At 43.4% G+C, this 19,108-nt stretch overlaps 1 protein-coding gene across 6 annotated transcripts in view; it reads right to left on the reverse strand.

The window, feature by feature from the left end:
• Window positions 1-553: 553 nt before the first annotated feature.
• NGEF (neuronal guanine nucleotide exchange factor) overlaps window positions 554-19,108 on the reverse strand; it is a 360,617-nt gene continuing 342,062 nt past the window's right edge. For all 6 annotated transcript variants that reach the window (XM_030216010.1, XM_030216011.1, XM_030216009.1 and 3 more), the window contains 2 exons: window positions 14,825-14,929; window positions 554-1,762 (listed from right to left, as the gene is read on the reverse strand). In XM_030216010.1, the coding sequence (XP_030071870.1) occupies window positions 1,578-1,762; window positions 14,825-14,929 (290 nt within the window). In that variant the 3' untranslated portion in view covers window positions 554-1,577. The remainder of the gene's footprint in view (window positions 1,763-14,824; window positions 14,930-19,108) is intronic.

The following is a 19,108-nucleotide window of genomic DNA, read 5'->3' on the forward strand; positions in this document are numbered from 1 at the left end:
CCCTCAGAAATTCGACTCCATGGATTGTAGTTGGAGAAAAATGACTAAATAGTATGTGTTTTGCATGAGAACATTAAGATAGGACTAGGAAACAGGATCTCACTGGCAGTGTGCTTTGGGATGGAGTGGATCTATGTAGATTTTTCCAATGTGAGAAAGACATTTTGGAGCAAAACAACCATGCCTCCAGGCAGGTAGAATCCCTCCTGAAATTACCCATAAAACTCTTGGAAGAGATATGAGAAATCCGTATCCCCTGATATGCCTGTTCTAACCTACATCAATGACCAATGAAATAATAGTGGGTTTAACTACACTCTTTGTTAGAGCTGTAAAGAGATGACAGCCCAAATCTAGCAGCATATTAATCAACGGAAGAAATGTGAAGCAAGATACCAGTTCAGTGCAAAGGGGGAAAGAAAATACAGGAGTGAAGATCCTAGAGAAGCAGGTACTTAGGTTCTATGACCATAAACATTATCTGGCCAATATTCAAACAATTTAACCAACCAGAAATGGCTGCTGACTGGTTAAATTGCTTGTTTGGGGCTATGTGCTAATTTTCAGCAGCACTTAACTGGTTATTGCCATTGAAAATTAGTGGTTAGCATCTAAGTGAAACCTGGCTATTTTAGGGGTGTTCTGTGGGCAAAGTTAGCACTTGACCAGAAGTCCTGATATTCAACATTTAACTGACCAGGGCACTACATAAGACACAGCCCTATCTTTATGTGACAACCCATGGCCAGTTAAGTTCTGAATATTGACTTAATCAGCTAAGTGTTAGCCGGTGCCTCATAAACCCAAATAGTCAATAGTGAAGCCCAGACACGGCCTGGCATTAAATATCTGGGAATAACACCGGTGATGGTCAGCAAAATGTTCACTGCCACCAACTGAATATTTACCCCTATGTAATTTTATTGCTGGACATTTCCTAATATACTAAGCCTGTTTTGGACCCGTATCCAGTGACTCGGTACAGATTTTATTATATCAGCTTTCATCTTATTACCAAATCCATTTCGACAACTGTACAAAGGACTTATTCTAGAACCCCATTTCCTGATATGAGAAGCCACCTTCTAGGAAAATGGGGTTACAGAAAACAGCAAATATGACATCACTCTTGACACATGATTGATCTGTAACAACAACAGCAACAAAGGCCAAACATGACATCATTGTGCAGTCCTGCAGCAGCTGTTCTTCACCCATACCAGGTCTTCATGATGAGTGGGATAGCTGTTCTGTATACCCTTGAAACATGACACCCATGGAAGAACACTTGTGTCTGCAATACACTTATATACGCTTTAGAGGAGTACAGCAACAATCCTCTCTCCTAAAGATTTGTATCCATTTAAGAACCAGAGCTCCTCAGTGCTATCTTACATCTGGAAGCAAGACTCAAAATTCAGCAGCCTCCATTTTTGAGGGCTCGGGTCCTCTCTCCTTTGCCAAGTCAGTTACAGAACTCTAGGCCATCCCTCCACAGCTTTCCAGCTGTTTGCAGTCTGTATCCACTGATGGCTTGGGTACTGTCCCCTTTCCTAAGCTGGCAGGGGTCAGGGCGATCACTGCCGTGTCCTGCTGCCCAGCTTCCTCCGGTCCTTGTTCTGACTGCCATCCTCTGATTTGTGCACCCGGAAACATTCCTTAAGGTTCTGGGTACGAATCTCTGGGTTCAGGATCTCCTCACCCACTGAGCTTGGAAACCAGCCTCTTTCCTGGTCATGAAGTCGTTCACCAAAAATCCAGCCTGTGGTGAGACAGAAAAAGAGGTGAAATAAAGCAGCAGGACACAAAGAGGGAGAAAACATTTTGAGACTATTATTCAGAGAAACCTGAGCACCTAAAGTTAAGCAACTAAATTAGCTATCTAAGTTGGGCATACATTTTCAGCTACATTTAGAAGCCTGATATTCAAGCAGCCTACCTAATGCATAAAAATAAGTGCCAACAGTGGCACTGGCCATTTAAAGGACATCACTGCATGAAAATTTATTTGCACTTGATATATTGCCACATGGCCTGGACTAGTTTTCTATGCGGTTCACAAAAGTAAAATGAGAGAAGAGAAAGATGGAAAAAGGGGGCAGATAGAGAAAGATGTCAGTCAGCAGTTATGCAAAAAGATTGGTTTAAGAAGTAACATTTGAGGAGATTTTTGAAGGTGGACAAGTAAGTTGGTCCTAATGTGTAATGGGAGCTTGTTCCATAATTTGGGACCAAGATAACAGAGGTAGTATCACGGGAGGAAGTCAGGTGGAGTTCTGATAGTGGTGGTAATGCAAGAAAGTTTTGATCAGCAGAGCAAAGGAAACAGATAAGAATTTAGGGGATGAGGAAATTATTGAGATAAGCAGGAGCAGACAGTGAACATGATTTATAAAACATGGTGAGGAATTTGAACATGACGCATGCAGTAACAGGAAGCCAGTGTTCAGACTTAAGTGACATAGTTGAAACAATGTGCGTTGTGAAGTACTTTGATGGCCATAGATTGAATAATGATATCGCCCAACTTATTACAGGTATCTTATAACTTGCACTTATCTTGAACAGAGCATAAGTCAGATGGGGGATGAATCGTCCAACATGATCATGTTTCACCCCCCAGGGCTGTTTCAAGGACCATCCCCTCACAAGTTCTTTAATGCCAGCTCAGCTCCTACATATCAAAGCTTCTCTGCCCTAACACGCACTTAGCATAAGAAAAACAGGCTACTGCAAAACATATTAAAGCATTTTGTGCTATTATGCCTGTTTGTGTGCGCTAACTACTTACTAAAAATATTTTTCATGGGGGAGTGTCATAGGAGAGTGGGTGTTCCTGAATTATCCAGCTAGTGCATTTGTATTAGTGAGCGTAAACTGAATAACTTAGTGTTAACACAAGTACTACTACTACTACTATTTAGCATTTCTATAGCGCTACAAGGCATACGCAGCGCTGCACAAACATAGAAGAAAGACAGTCCCTGCTCAAAGAGCTTACAATCTAATAGACAAAAAATAAATAAAGTAAGCAAATCAAATCAATTAATGTGAACGGGAAGGAAGAGAGGAGGGTAGGTGGAGGCGAGTGGTTACAAGTGGTTATGAGTCAAAAGCAATGTTAAAGAGGTGGGCTTTCAGTCTGGATTTAAAGGTGGCCAAGGATGGGGCAAGACGTAGGGGCTCAGGAAGTTTATTCCAGGCGTAGGGTGCAGCGAGACAGAAGGCGCGAAGTCTGGAGTTGGCAGTAGTGGAGAAGGGAACAGATAAGAAGGATTTATCCATGGAGCGGAGTGCACGGGAAGGGGTGTAGGGAAGGACGAGTGTGGAGAGATACTGGGGAGCAGCAGAGTGAGTACATTTATAGGTTAGTAGAAGAAGTTTGAACAGGATGCGAAAACGGATAGGGAGCCAGTGAAGGGTCTTGAGGAGAGGGGTAGTATGAGTAAAGCGACCCTGGCGGAAGACGAGACGGGCAGCAGAGTTTTGAACCGACTGGAGAGGGGAGAGGTGACTAAGTGGGAGGCCAGCAAGAAGCAGATTGCAGTAGTCTAAACGAGAGGTGACAAGGGTGTGGATGAGGGTTTTGGTAGAGTGCTCGGAAAGAAAGGGGCGGATTTTACGGATGTTGTAAAGAAAGAAATGACAGGTCTTGGCAATCTGCTGGATATGAGCAGAGAAGGAGAGAGAAGAGTCAAAGATGACCCCAAGGTTTCGAGCTGAGGAGACATGGAGAATGAGAGAGCCATCAACAGAAATAGAAAACGGGGGGAGCGGGGAGGTGGGTTTGGGGGGGAAAATGAGAAGCTCGGTTTTGGTCATATTTAATTTCAGGTGGCATTGAGACATCCAGACAGCAATGTCAGACAAGCACGCTGAAACTTTGGTTTGGATGCAAGGTGAGATATCAGGGGTAGAAAGGTAGATTTGGGAGTCATCAGCATAGAGATGGTAGGAAAAGCCATGGGATGAGATTAATGAACCAAGGGGAGAAGTGTAGATAGAAAAGAGGAGGGGACCAAGAACAGAACCCTGAGGTACGCCGACAGGCAGAGGGATAGAAGGATCGCTTAGGATCTGATTCTATATATAGTGCCTAAAATCTATCCTAGGCTTATTCTATAAGCCAAGCCTACATTCAGACGTGGTTTATAGAATATGCTTAGGCCATTTGCACCAGTGAAAAGTTGGCGTGAATGCCTGCACCTAAATCTAGGAGTGCAGACTTGAATTCAGTAACTACACACATACATCTGATTGACGTTCCCTACACACCCACACTCCTCCCATCACCGTGCCCCCCTTGTTAGCTGCGCACATGGGAATGTACACGCACCTCTTTATAGAATATGCCTAGAAAGATGAAAGCGTAAATTCCCAATTAACTCCAATTATTTTTGATAATTGGTCAATATCAGCCAATTTCATGACTAAGTGGCTCGTTAAGTAATTTAATAGCAATATTAAGGAATCTTTCATGTGTTCATCTTCCAATGTGGTATATATCATTCAGTGTAAAAAATGCAACGAAGGCTGCTACATTGGCGAAACAAGTCAGATGCTAAAGAATAGATTTAATTTACATAGACACCATATGAAAAATGCTAGTACCAATAAGGATGTCACCCCTGTGGGGCAGCACTTTACAAAACCAGAACACTGTACCAGTGATTTCATGGTAAGAATCCTGAAAGGGAACTTTAAAACAATACAGGAACGTAAGACTTTTGAAGTCAGAATGATTAAATATTTTGACATCCACCAGACAGGACTTAACAAAGATCTGGGTTTTCTAGCCCATTATAAACCATAAAATTGCACTGCTTTGTCACCCTCCTATCTCCAGGGCCAGTCAAACCCGGTAAGCGGGGTAAGCACCGCAGGGGGGTGCCTGCCTTCATGGGCGCAGCCATACCGCGCCGCCCTTGGGGCTTTAAATCTTTAATTTACCTCCGTCCCAGCAGCCGCATCATTCAAAAGCCCTGCCCCGTCTCTAGCCTTCCCTCCCTTCGTGAGTTCGTTCCACAGAGTCCCACCTTCTGACGTCATTTCCTCGAGGACGGGACTCTGAGGGAACGAACTCACGAAGGGAGGGAAAGCTAGAGACAGGGCAGGGCTTTCAAATGACGCGGCTGCTGGGACGGAGGTAAATTAAAAAAGACTTAAACCACGCAGAGAAGAAAAAGGGGGATGTTGGGGGGGGAGGGCGGGCAGGTGGCCATAAATGGGAGGGAGATGGGGGCGAAGGAGAATCGCTGGACAGGGGCAGGGTGGGAGAAGAGAGAAAGGAGATGCAGGGGGGGGGGTGCCGTGCACCCCAACTCATAGTCTGCAGGGGGGCGCCAGAGACCCTAGGACAGCCCTGCCTATCTCCATGCATATCTCCCTGTCCCTCATCCACCTGACTCTTCCTGTCTCTCACCTATCCACCCCCATCCTGTCACTGAAATGCTTTGATGTTTCACTTATATATACTGTCATCTACCAACATTTGCTTATTTCCGATCTGACGAAGAAGGGCAACCTTCGAAAGCTAATCAAGAAATTTATTAAGTTATGTCCAATAAAAAAGGTATCATCTTATTTTCTTTTCCATGTTTTATTTTGTTTTATTTCTATTGATTACCTTTAAAAGTGGACTAACACGGCTACCACACCTCTCTACTCAGCATATAAGCAGGAATTTCCCCAGTAAGAATTTTAAAGGTTTAATTTAATTGAATTCTCTCACCAAATGGTAGCCAATGAAGTTTAGAATAAAAAGGTTGAAGTGACTCAGATCAAGAAAATCTAAAAATCAGTCTAACAGCAGAATTGTATACCAGTTGTAAATGATACATAAATGATTTAGAACAAATAGCTAATGTAAGATTACAATAATGCAGTCTAGGGAGAATTAAAGACTGAACCAAAATTCTGAAAACCTCTAACTTGAAATAATTGTTGAAAATCCTCAACTTTCTCAATATTATAAAAGAGTGTTTGATGATAAACTGAATATGACAATGCATGGACAATAAATGTTCCATCTCCACCCCCAAAATTTTTGAATGAAGATCCAAAGGGAACTGGTTACCGTCTAAAGATATAAACTCAACATATCTTGGATCTGTTTTAGAACCCAACCATACAAACCTGGTTTTGCTCTTATTCAGTTTAAGACTATGAAATGCAATCCAGTTATTTATCATATTAACACAGGTTCTAATATGGGATAACGTATCAGACCACGGTTGTCACAGTAATATCATCTGCATATATAAAGTCTTTTATCTTAGCTTGATCAAGAGCCAACACCCAGAGACTACGTCAATAAATTGTTTTGGCGAGATGTGCAAATTGATTAGATTCACAAAGCATTGAGCCATTCAAGAGCTGATTTACTGCCTCTAAAATTTAGTAAGGCTGACAGCAGAGAACCCTGATGAGTTCAGATTTTACTGGCATTATGGGATAGCTACATACACACTAGCATAAGAGATGAAAGAGACACTTCCTTGTAACCCAAGGGAAGGGAACTGAGTGCTAACAAGTAGCTCCTCTAGAAAAATACACAGAGACTCGGTGCTTCTAGGCACCTGCTGATGAAAGAAGAGCATAGTTATATCAGTGAGCCTTGGAACAAATGCCAATAAGGCTAAACTAATAACAGATTGTATTTTGATGATGAGCAAATGTGCGGTTCTTCCGATGCCACTGAAGCTCTGAGGCAGAGTCCATCCCTCCCCAGTATTGGTCACTATGATGCATAAGCCAGTGTTCAGGTTGTAAAGTAGCCACTTCAAGAGGAACTACTTTGCCTTTTTCTTAAAATAAAGTTATCTGCTGTTAAAGTATTCAAGACATCTTGATTTTCACTGACCAGCGAGCAGCATAATAGTCTGGCACAGTTATTCCACGATATTAATAAACTGGGTCTGTAAGTCTACACCTCCGTCTCCTCTACTAAAGTTGCAGTCTTATGTGCAGTGCACTCTAAGCTGATGTACTTACTATTAACTGTCACCATGGAATTCTAGAACTCCTTGCAGAAAGCTGAATAAAGACGTGATATAATACCTTATTGCAGCCCCATGTGCAGTGCACTGTAAGCTGATGTGCTGTTATCAGCCACCATGGAATTCTGGAAATCTAGAACTCCACAATACTAAAAAAACTGGGTCTGTAAGGCTACATCTCCATTTCCTCTATTAAAGCTCCAGCCTCATGTGCAGTGCACTCTAAACTGATGTACTGTTAACAGTCACCATGGAATTCTAGAACTCCATGCACAAAGCTGAATAAAGACGTGAAAAAATACATATTATCACAGCTCCATGTGCATAGCACTCTAAGCTGATGTACTGTTAACAATCACCATGGAATTCTAGAACTCAATGCACAAAGCTGAATAAAGACGTGACAAAATACATATTATCACACCCTGATGTACTGTTATTGGTCACCATGGAATTCTGGAATTCTAGAACGCCATGCACTTGCTCATAGGGTTGTTTTTTTAACAAAACTCCAAATTGAATAAAGGAGTGATAATATACACCTTACCACAGCCAAAGGAGGAAGAGGAAGGTACTCACAGCCAGATTATCAAAAGCAAACACGGGCACTAGAAGCCATTAGCACTGGACTAGCACCCAATTTTGCCGGCGTCCGATGATCAGAGCCAGTGAGTGTGTCAAACAATGAGCTCTCCATCTCTGAACGCTAATTGTATGCAAATGCATGCTAAACAGGGTCATTTCTATTCCTCCCCATGCTCAGCGGGCAATGCACCAAACAAGGGCACTGCTCCTATGGCAAAACCTACGCCAGCATAAAGCTGGTGTTAGGGTTTTCCAGGGCATTGGGAAGGAGTTTCCAGGGCATTGAGAAGGAATAGGGACACCCTGTTCAGCATTCATTGGCTTGCTTCCAGGCCCCCCCACCCCAACCCCCTCAAACTCAAGAGGGTCTAAATCTCCAGATTCCTCAACCTCCCCCTCAACACAAGGGCCTAGAGGTGTGGTGGACCTCTCAGGCCCCTCATTCCCCTGAGTACATACCACCCCACACACACACCAAATGCCCTGGTGATCCAGTGGGACCCGTGACAGGGGACCCGAAGTGACCTGGTCCTCCCAAAGGTTAGCCCTGGTGGTCTAATGATGGGGGGGGGGGGGTCCTTCCTCCCCTGGTACCTTTAAGTTGGAAGAGGAGGGACTAGAACGCTCTTCTCCTCTATGGGTACCACCTCAAAATGGTGGCACCATGCCTGGTGCATCCTGGGAGGCCCTGGGTGGGGCTTAACTTCCATATAAGGGAGAATTTGGTGTGTGTTTGGGGGGGGGGTATGTGCTTGGGGGAGGGGGTGAGGGGCCTGGGAGTCCACCGAACCTCTGGGTGGGGTGAGTCAGGTTGGTGGGGAGTTATGTGCTTGGGGAGATTGAGGGGTCTGTGGGTCCACTGGACCTTTAGGCCCTTGTGTTTGATGGGATGGGGGGCCTGGAGGTTCAGGGCTGTCAAACCTTTTCTGCAGGTTTTACAGGCCTTTGAGAAAATCCCAGACCTGTCAAACCTCTTCTGCGGGAGGACTGTGCCTTGAGCGCATGCCCAGGCACAATCCTCCCACAGAAGTCCCCCTAATGATCAATGTTAATAACGTGCATAAATTTGCATGTTATTAGTATTGATTATAAGGGCATTCTTTCCCCACGCTGTTCCGGCGGTAATTTACAACACTGTTCGGAACAGCACAGGGAAACTGATCATCAGCACCTCAGTGGGTTCTGTGTATACCCTAGAAACAGCATCCATGCTGGATCCCCCATGCTTGCTCAGTTTTTAGCATTGAAGAAAAGACATCCTGTCCAGACTTCACTTGCACCTCAACCACAGTAAAACCCCTGCCAGGGGACAGGGGGAGATAGAGGAAGGGATTCAGAGGTCCAATAAACCACCAAAGCTTTCTCCTCACACACCAGCCCTTTTCCTTCATGACTAGAGTGAAAGACAGGGGTTGGCAAGGGGGTTGGGACGGGGAACTCAGAGTTCTCTGAGCTACATCCCTGCTCCAGGCATACGTCTTCAAATCCATAAGGAGCTCAAACCTTTTACAAAGGTACCCCCTGTGCTCAACAAAACTCAGCTGCCAATTAAGCTTGGAAAGGTCTCATTAAACAGACCAGAAGCTACACAGTGTGTCTGCAACCATCTGCTAGGAGGGAGAGAAAAATATTGAACATTCTAAGGTATACAGTGTCCTTAGGGTACAAATCACACAGAACTACTTTGTTTCTATGTCTCGATCCATTGGTTAACAGATGTAACCCACTGGTTCTGGATTGTTCTGACATGGAAGATAAGGAGATTAAGATTTACATAATGTAAATTGCAAATGCAATTCAATACATGGCATTTGCAGCCACAAAAGCCATTCATCTTTTGTAGCTTAAATTATGCATGGTATATCCAGATCATAATTACAAGCATGGATTTTACCGCAGAACGTCCCAGTTACACACAGGATGGAACATAATACATTGCATAGTATATTAAGAAGTATATTGTACCACTTTTACTACAGCTCTAGAGATGGCCATAATAGATCGTTTACAGAAATTCTGAATTGTACACTTACCCTATTTAAAACTCCCTTCCCTTCAACCTACCATCGTTCCCTCACCTCATCTGATACTATGTTAATCTCACAACATTTGGTAGAGGTATCTGGATAACTTCTAACAGATGCTGAATACCAGAATTTTCAGCACTATTATCTGGCTGTGGCCCAGCACTGAATATCTGTGTATAGAAAAACCTGTTTTAGCCAGTGTTTAAAAAAACACTGACCATCGCGGTGTGAAGGAGTCTATAGAACACTACTGTTTCCCCTTAATGATACTCCCTCACAGTGACAGAGCCACCTTAAAACTCACAATCTTGTCCATGGGGGAAGTGACATGGGAAGGGCAGAGCCAGGAGAGCGTAGTCCAAGAAGTATAAAAGCTCAGGGCACAGGTAGGTTAAGGATGCTCAGAGGGAAGCAGTGATGCCCAACTGCATATGCCTCCACCATGTATGTGTGAACTGCAACCATGACAATCAGGAAGGTCAAGTTCAAATTGGAACTTTGCAGGCTTGTATGTCTGACCCAGTCTGACACAGGCTGGCCTATGTTATTTCCAAACGATTGTAATGGCAACTCTGGGACCCAGAGCAGAGTCAAGTGGAGTGTGCTACCTTGCTGAGAGACCATAGTGCACACCGTGGCCCTGTAGGAATAGGCTGTGAGAAGACATTCTTACATCTAAGGTGTTTACTTTCCTCCCCCCCCCCCAACACAACCTGTAAATTGAACAGGACCCCCTTCCTGACACCTTTAATAAATGTTATTTCTGTTCAGCTTAACCCACTGTATGGCTCTGCTTTATCCAGGCTCTGGGTCCACCCTTGTTCCTGTTACCGCATATTGTGGGAGAAGTGGGATATTAGCTTACCCTGCTAGAAGAAGTTGGAATGCTTAGCCTCCTGGGTTCTGGGCCTGGTAGGGGATTGGAAAAAGTTTAGTAAGTGCAGGACAGGAAGGCTTTATTTTTGACGTGTTCTTCTCACACAGTGTGCACAAGGGTTGCAGTAAAAAAAATAAAAAGGAAAAGTTACTCTGGGCCATAGTGGAAGTACAGCAGCAGCAGCAGCAACAGCAACTTATACAACAAGTACATCAGCAACAACAGTTACAACAACAGCAATTTGTGCAGCACCAACAGCAGCAAGTGCTGCAGAAATTGGCTGAGCTGCAACAAAGCTCCTTGAACCAAGTGGGGCGAGCACTACAGAAGCCAGTACCCCCTGCCACTTTCTTGGGTCTGGTGCTAAAGGAAATGCTACCAGAAGATGACCCAGGCTATATTTTGACAATCGCTCATCTGGCAGGTTGGCATAAGTATCATGGACTTAGGAAACCCTCTGACTGTAGCCAGACTGTGTTTCAAGATGCCAACTCTAACAGGACAGCCATCTATGCAGAAGTTAAGGTTGCCATTCTGGAGTGGGTGAGGTGCACCCAAAAGGACTATCAGCAATGATTTCAAAAGGGGTCTGTACAAGTGAGAGTTCCCGGAATTTCTTTTACAGGCTTAAAGAATTAGTCCATAGATGGCTGCAACCAGAGGGCGAGACTGACCTGGAGACAGGGAGAGTTGTTCTTCTCAAATAGTTCCTTGAGAGGCTACCCTATCCATGAAACAGTAGGTGAGTCAACACCCTACATTGACGCCAGAGGTTTTGGAAGTGGCCAAGGTTTTTTATCAATCTGACCTCTACAAGGACAGGAAGCAAGTTGGGAGTCCTGGGAAGAGAAAAGGCAGGATCCGAGAACTCTAAGGACCAGATGCCACCTTCTAGCCCGGTGTCTCAGCAAAGGGGGTTGGAGCAATGGAGGTCCTCTCCACCTCAAACCCAGTGCACCAAGCTGTCCCGGTCATGAGAACTGCACTATTTCACCTGTTTCAGGTGTGGAGAGAGAGGCCAAATAGCCTGAGACTGCCAAAAGGTAGATGAAGAAGTATGGATGTGAATGTGTTAACTTCACACTGTTGCAATTTTATGGAGGCTTTCCAACTCGAGAGCAGGAACTGTGTGCTGCAGGTCAAATTGGATAGGAACCCCTATGAGTCATTGATAGATTCTGGCAGTGTAAAGGCCCTTGTTTGAGAGGAACAGTCACCTAACTGCAAGTGAACTATGAACAAACCATGACCTTGTCCTGTCTGCATGGTGACCAGAAACAGTATCCTACAACTCAAGTCTCCCTCAAAACACCAGTTGGGCAAGCGCAGCTGGAGTTGGCAGTCCTGCCTTGGCTCCCCTGTCCAGTTGTCCTGGATTGGGATTTCCCAAACTTCAATATGATCTGGGCTCATCTATCACTGGTCCAAAGAAGAAGATGGAGTCTTTTCCTAAGATCGTCTCTTTAGAAGCTCCCGACTTGTACACTGAGAAGCTGAAACTGCCTAAACCCAGTAGTCAGCAGCAGTTAGAGAAATGGTGTTGCCCCCTGAATTTAAGAGCTGCAGTTGAAGACCTGGGGATAGGGGAAGATGAACAGAACCTCCCAGACCCTTTATGTAGTTTGCCTGAGTGGAATGGAGAAGGGACCATGGGAGACTTTAAGGACGAATCCCTTAGAGAAGCACAGGCCAAGATTATAGCTATAGATGGGAACTCCATGGATAACCACGACCAATCTAAGGTAACTCCCCTATATTTCATATTGAAGAACTAGAGGCACCTTGGATGTGGTCCGAGAAACCAAGGAGGAAGAACATAACTTCTTGAGGAATTTAGCTGAGTACATGCTCACCAAGCAGAAAAGACTGAAGAAGGCAGGCAAGGCTGCCAAACTCTGCTTAGAGAATGCTCAGGTGGGACAAGCCTGAGCCTATAACCAGAAGGCTGTTCAGAGAACCTTCCAGCCAGGAGGCAGTGTTCTAGTCCTTCTGCTCTTGACAGAAAGCACACTGCTATACAAGTCAAAAGGTCCTGTCAACTACAAGGTGGCCCTACTGAACAAGAGAAATAAGGCAAAGATCTTCCATGTCAATCTGTTAAAACGTGGATTCCTGTGACTGTGGCACTGGTCCCAAAGGACAACTTTGGTCCAGAGGTCCTGATACAGCCCGAGCCCCTGCAGATCCCATTTGATGAGCAGTTTTCAGTCTCATAGAAAGCCAAACTGCAACAGTTGGTCTGTCAGAACCATGACGCATTTTCTAGCATGCCAGGCTGGACTCATCTTGCAATCCATGATATCATCAATGAGCTAGAGTGGTGGTCTGGCAGCGCCCATACCGGCTTTCAGAAGCAGGCTGTAGTGAAGAAGATAGCTGAGATGCTGGAACTGGGGGTTACTGAAGAATCCACCAGTAATTGGTCACCCCCCCCCCCATTGCGTTGGTGCCTAAACCAGATGGGAGCATCTGGTTTTGCATCAATTTCTAGAAGGTGAATGCCATCTCCAATTTGGAGGCCTACTCGATGCCAAGAGTCAATGAATTCATTGAAAGGCTGGGAAAAGTTTGGTTCATCTTGACACTGGACCTAACCAAAGGATACTTGCAGGTACCTTTCACTCAGGCTACCAAAGAGAAGACAGTCTTGTAAACACCTCAAGGTCTGTTCCAGTTCACCTTCATTGGGGCTCCAGCAACATTCCAGTGCTTTGCCTATGTCTGCTAAAGCCACATGGTGGTTATGTAGCTGCCTTCTTGGTTGATACTGTCATCTATAGTAAAGACTGAAGGACTAACCTAATCCAGGAGGAAGCAAAATTAGATAGTGTAAGGACAGATGGATTGATGGTGAATTCTAAGAAAATGCTTTCTAGGACAGGAGGTTCAGTACCTGGGGTATTCTGTTGGGAAAGGACACGTGAGACCCCAGGTCCAGAAGGTGGAAGCAAACAAGCAAGTGTCAGTACCACAGTCCAAGGAACAGGTGCAAGCTTTCATGGGACTCACTGAATATTACTAATGCTTTATTCTGGGGTTCGCTGAGATGCAAAGCCACTAACTCTCCTCCTGAAATAGAAGGCTTCCAACAAGGTAAACTGGATGTCAGAACTGGCCACTGCTTTCCAGAGCTTGAAGAATGCGCTCTGCTTTGAGCTGGTGCTAGTCAGCCCAGACTTCAACAGGCCCTTTGTGGCACAGATGGATGTGTTGAACTCAGGGCAATCTTAGCTCAAGAAGTGGATGGGGAAGAACATCAGGTGGCCTACATCAGCCAGAAGCTGTTCCCCAGAAAACAGAACTATGCAGTTATTGAAAAGGAAGCCCTAGTTTTTGTATTTCACCATCATGTACCCAAAACTTGCTGTAAAACCAAATGTACATTCTTTTTTATTTCCAGTATCCACGATGAATTGTAAGCCACATTGAGCCTGCAAAAAGGTGGGATAATGTGGGATACAAATGTAATAATAATAATAATAGCTGTCAAGTGGGCCTTGGAGATTCAAGTATTATCTGCTGGGATGACTCTTATTGTTTATCACAGAACACAAACCAGTGAAGTGGATAGCTCACCACAAGGAGCCAAATGCACGCATCATGCATGGTTCCTAAGCCTCCAGCTCTTCAGTACTGAGGCACAACATCTGGTGGGCTAGGTCATACAAATGCTGATTTGTTGTCTCAGGCATGGTTGAACTGAGGGGGGTGAGTATGTGAGGGAGTCTATAGAACACTACTGCTCCCCTGTCAGAGCCACCTTAAAACTCACAGTCCTGTCCATGAGGGAAGTGCTATTGGAGGGGCAGAGTCAGGAGGGAGTGGTCCAGGAAATATAACAGCTCAGGGCCTAGCTAGGTTAAGGAGGTTCAGAGGGAAGCAGTGATGCCCACCATGTATGTGAGAACTGCAACCACAACAGTCAGGTAGGCCAAGTTCAACTTGGGACCTTACAGACTTGTACCTTTGACTCCTCTGGATGCAGGCTGGCCTATGTTATTTGCTAAAAACTCCTGGATTAGTCTGGATTAACTATGGGAATCCAAACTAGAGTCAAGTGGAGTGTGCTGCCTTTCTGAGAAACAGTAGTGCATACCGTGGTCCTGCAGAAGCAGGCCATGAAAGGACATTCTTACATCTAAGGACTAGATTTGTATTTACTTTCTCTCCCACCTGTGAACTGAACAGGACTCAATACTTGACACCTTTAATAAATGTTATTTCTGTTCAGCTTAACCCGCCATGTGGTTCTGGTTTATCCAGGCTTCAGGCCCACCCTCATTCATGTTACCATATGTTGGTTAAACTAAGGTTCTCTTTTCTCCTATGACCCCTACCGTCATCTGTCTTGTCTAGAACGTTCAGAATATCAGCCAGTTCCAGGGAGAGTTCATCTGGTTCCTGAGCCACATAGGAATGCACACACTGCATCTGTGGACAGTCTGATGAAGAGAGAAGGGAGAACATTTAATTTAGCTCTGCAGTTCTCATTATTAAATAATTATCAAACAATACTGTATACCACATTCTGGTGTCTCTCTTAGCACTAACCTAATTACTGCTGCTAACAGTATAGAACAAAAAAGAGATTCAATGTTTTCTGCCACCTTCGCTTGCTTATTTTTGTAAATTGTAGCCAAAGGCCAAAAGATTGGCAGAGAGACCATCTTTAGGTTCCTTGCACAAATGGAAGACATACTGGTATTGTTTAATCTAGAAACAAAGGCCTAAAAGTTAGATGATTTGGGTGTGGTGTATTGAAAAGAAAATGCTGCATATCTGGTTATAATACTTACTAGACATATCAAGGTGCCTTCATTCTTAATCATGTCATGATAATTTTTAGTACATGAGGTATTTCTAGCTACAGAAAAATGAGAACAGCTTGATTAATTTGTTGAGGTGCCCAAGCATGTTTAATTGATTTATTTTACTTTTATCTTATTTAATCTGTTTAGTTGTTACAACAAATTCAGTGGGAGTTTTTGACAAATGGTATGAACTTTGCACTATAAGGCGAGTTTGAAATAGCTGGTGCTAAAAGAGACCCTATATCTTGTAGCGCATTTGTTTTAATGTCTTTTCTCCTCCTGGTTGGTTATTGTCAAACTTTTCTTCAGAAGAATTTTTTAGCTTTGGTACTTTTCAACTTTTAGGTTACCTTTCATCCTTACTGTTGCTTTGATTTTACTATAAATGACTGTTCCTGAGGGATCTAAATGTGGAATGTGTGATGCTCCCACTCTTGCCCCAATGCTCAGAAGCAAATGTGGGTACTAGAGGCAATTAGCGCTGAACTAGCACCCACATTTATTAGCACACAATGCTCAGAGGCCCTTACCGCGGGAATTAATGAGTGCGCTGCAGATCAGCACAAATAGCATGCTAATGTAATCGAAAGGATTTAAATGAGGTCATTTCCTATTCTTTCTGATACTCGAATAGCACCCTGAACAAGGGCACCCTTACTGCTAAAAACCTTACGCCAACTCAGAACTGGCGTTGGGGGTGTCTAAACAGGCAAAGAATAGAGTGCCTTCAGCTGCTGCAGTGGTCCACGTCATCTCATTCAATTGCATGTAGTTCCTTATCATCCTTTCAGGACAATTTGAAGAAGCAGAAAGAGGCTCGGGGAGCACACACTTGCAGAGTCATAGACGAGTGTCACCCACTTTTAGGGTGACTCATGATTGCACAGTCCTTGCAGAAAATGAACTGGTGCTAGGTAGCCAGAATTAGCAATTAATAAAGAGAGCACAGTCCCTGGAGAATTTTTTTTTTTTTTTTTTGGGGGGGGGGGCTTTTTTTGCCCTCGCAGCTTGCAGATGCTAGGAAAAAACACAGTTTGAAGTGTCTATATACAAATGCTAGAAGCCTAAAAAATGAGATTGGAGAGTTGGAGTATATAGCACTAAATGAAGAGGTAGATACAATAGGCATGTCAGAGACTGGTGGAAGGAAGACAATCATTGGGATTCTGTGCAATGATAGAGTGGATCAAATTGGAGGGGGGGATTGCGCAATATGTTAAAGAGGGAATTGAGTCAAATAAAATAAATACTCTACATGAAACAGATAGCAGCATGGAATCCTTGTGGATAGAAATTCTATGTGTGAAGGGAAATAGTATACTGGTGGGGCTGTACTACCATCCGCTGGGACAGAACGAACAGACAGATGAACAAATGTTTACAGAACTTAGGAAAGCTGGTAAATTGGCAACATTATAATAATGGGTGATTTCAATTACCCCAATATTGACTGGATAAATGCTACACCAGGGAGCGCTAAGGAGGTAAAACTCTTAGATATAATAAATGACTGTTTCTTGGAGCATCTGGTCCAAGAACCCAACAAGAAGGGGAGCTATTTTAGATCTAGTCCTTAGTAGAATACAGGGCATGGTATGAGAGGTAACTGTGTTGGATCCACTGGGAAACAATGATCATAACGTGATCAAATTTGAGCTGATATCTGGAGTGAAGTTACTAAAGAAATCTACTGTAGCAGCATTCGGTTTTCAAAGGTGACTATGACAAAATGAGGAAAATGGTTAAAAAGAAGCTGAAAGGGTCAGCCACAAAGATTAGAACTTTAAATCAGGCTTGGACGTTGTTTAAAAATACCACCATGGAAGCCCAGACCAGATGTATTCCACATATTAACAAAGGTGGAAAGAAGAACAAACGACAGCCAATGTGGTTAAAAGGTGATGTGAAAGAGGCAAAACAGCATCCTTCAAAGAATGGAAAAAGGATCCAAATAAAAAAAATAAGAAGCTAGTGTCAAGCTAGATGCAAAGCACTGATAAAGAAGGCTAAAAGAGAATATGAAGAAAAGCTTGCCATGGAGACAAAAACTCATAGTAACATCTTTTTCAGGTACATCAGACACAGAAAGCCTATGAGGGAATCCATGGGACCATTAAACCATGAAGGAGCAAAAGGGGCACTCAGGAAGGCCAAGGCCATAGCTGAGAGATTGAATGAATTCTTTGCTTCAGTCTTTACAGAAGAAGATGTAAGAGATCTACCTGTACCAGAAATTGTTTTCAAGGGTGACAATACGGAGAAACTGAAAGAAATCGCAGTGAACCTGGAAGACGTACTGAGCCAAATTGACAAATTAAAGAATGATAAATCTCCTGGACCGGATGGCATAAACCCCAGGGTACTGAAAGATCTCAAACATGAAATTGCTGATCTGTTGTTAGTGATCTGTAACCTATGGTTAAAATCGTCCATGGTACCTTTAGATTGGAGGGTTTTTAAACACTGATTTTTAAAAAGGGTTCCTGGGGTGATCCGGGAAATTATAGACCTGACTTCAGTGACGGGGAAAATAGTGGAGGCTATGTTAACCCTAGAACGCATGACGTTAAAAATATACATATTAACGTTATGGGGGCCTTTTAGGCCCCCATGCACATAATGTAGAAAAACACACTTAAATAACTTTCACAAGTTTATTTCAAAATTGCTCAATAAAATATGAATAGTGGACAACATTTTAATTATAATTTTTCACAGAAAACACCAAAAAATCTTTTTTTTTCCCAAATTTCACGCAAAGACATGAAAACACACAAAAATGCATAGAAATCTATAGCAAACTAGCTGCAGCTACATTTTTATTCTAACTTTCTTTTCTATTATATTAGTCTTCCAAACAATTCTGACATGTTATTTTTTCAGAAGAGTGTTCTTTGCAAACAGTTTCCTTACAAGTGGAACAATATCGCTCAGTTTTCCTCTCTATGTTTCTTGGACACATGAAACAACGCTTTCGTTTTCTTTCTCCTGGCTCTGGAGTAATCTGAAACTGTACGCCACACCGTTTCATTGCTTCTTTAGTTTTCTTTGGCAAGCATTTCAAGTCGCTTCGCTCTATCATGTGAGGTATTACAAGTTCATGACAAAGGTCCTTCAAGAATAAGCGTCTCCTGTCCTTCCTCTGTGCATGAAATTCAGGATGAGTTTCTGTATAAATAATGAATGAATTTAGGGCTGCTACATCAAGCATATTTGAAAATAGTACTACAGGCCATCGTTTTGTTTGCCTCTTACACGAATATTCTCCCACCATCTCATCCATTTTATCTACACCTCCTTTTGTTGCATTGTAATGCAGGATGATTTCTGGTTTCAATTTTTGGTTATTGCTGTCAACACTGCAATCGTGATGCATGGTACTGAGTAAAATTACAGATTTCTCCTTCTTTGCCTTGTAAGATACCAAAGTCGCTTTGTTATTGAATCCAAAGACACTCTCATAAAATGCTCGCTGACGATTGTGTTTGAGTGCTGCTGGAATTTCTCGTCTGTTTTGCTTTATAGTACCAACAAGTGTAATAGCTTTTGCAAGCAGAAAATTGCCTAGTTCAACATTGGTGAAATAATTGTCCATGGTGATGTTTCTACCTGAATTGAATATTGGAACAGCAAGAGTTTTGACTATTTCAGACCCCAGATCCTTCTGTACTGGTGCACCAACCTCTTTGCCACAGTAGATTACGCCATTTATGCCATAATAATTTGCAGAATCACACATCCAGAAGATTTTTATACCGTACTTGGCTGGCTTGCTGGGCATGTATTGTATGAATTTGCAGCGTCCTCTGA

The sequence above is a fragment of the Microcaecilia unicolor genome, chromosome 10 (genome assembly GCF_901765095.1).
Source record: "Microcaecilia unicolor chromosome 10, aMicUni1.1, whole genome shotgun sequence".
In the NCBI taxonomy this organism is placed as follows: Eukaryota; Metazoa; Chordata; class Amphibia; order Gymnophiona; family Siphonopidae; genus Microcaecilia; species Microcaecilia unicolor.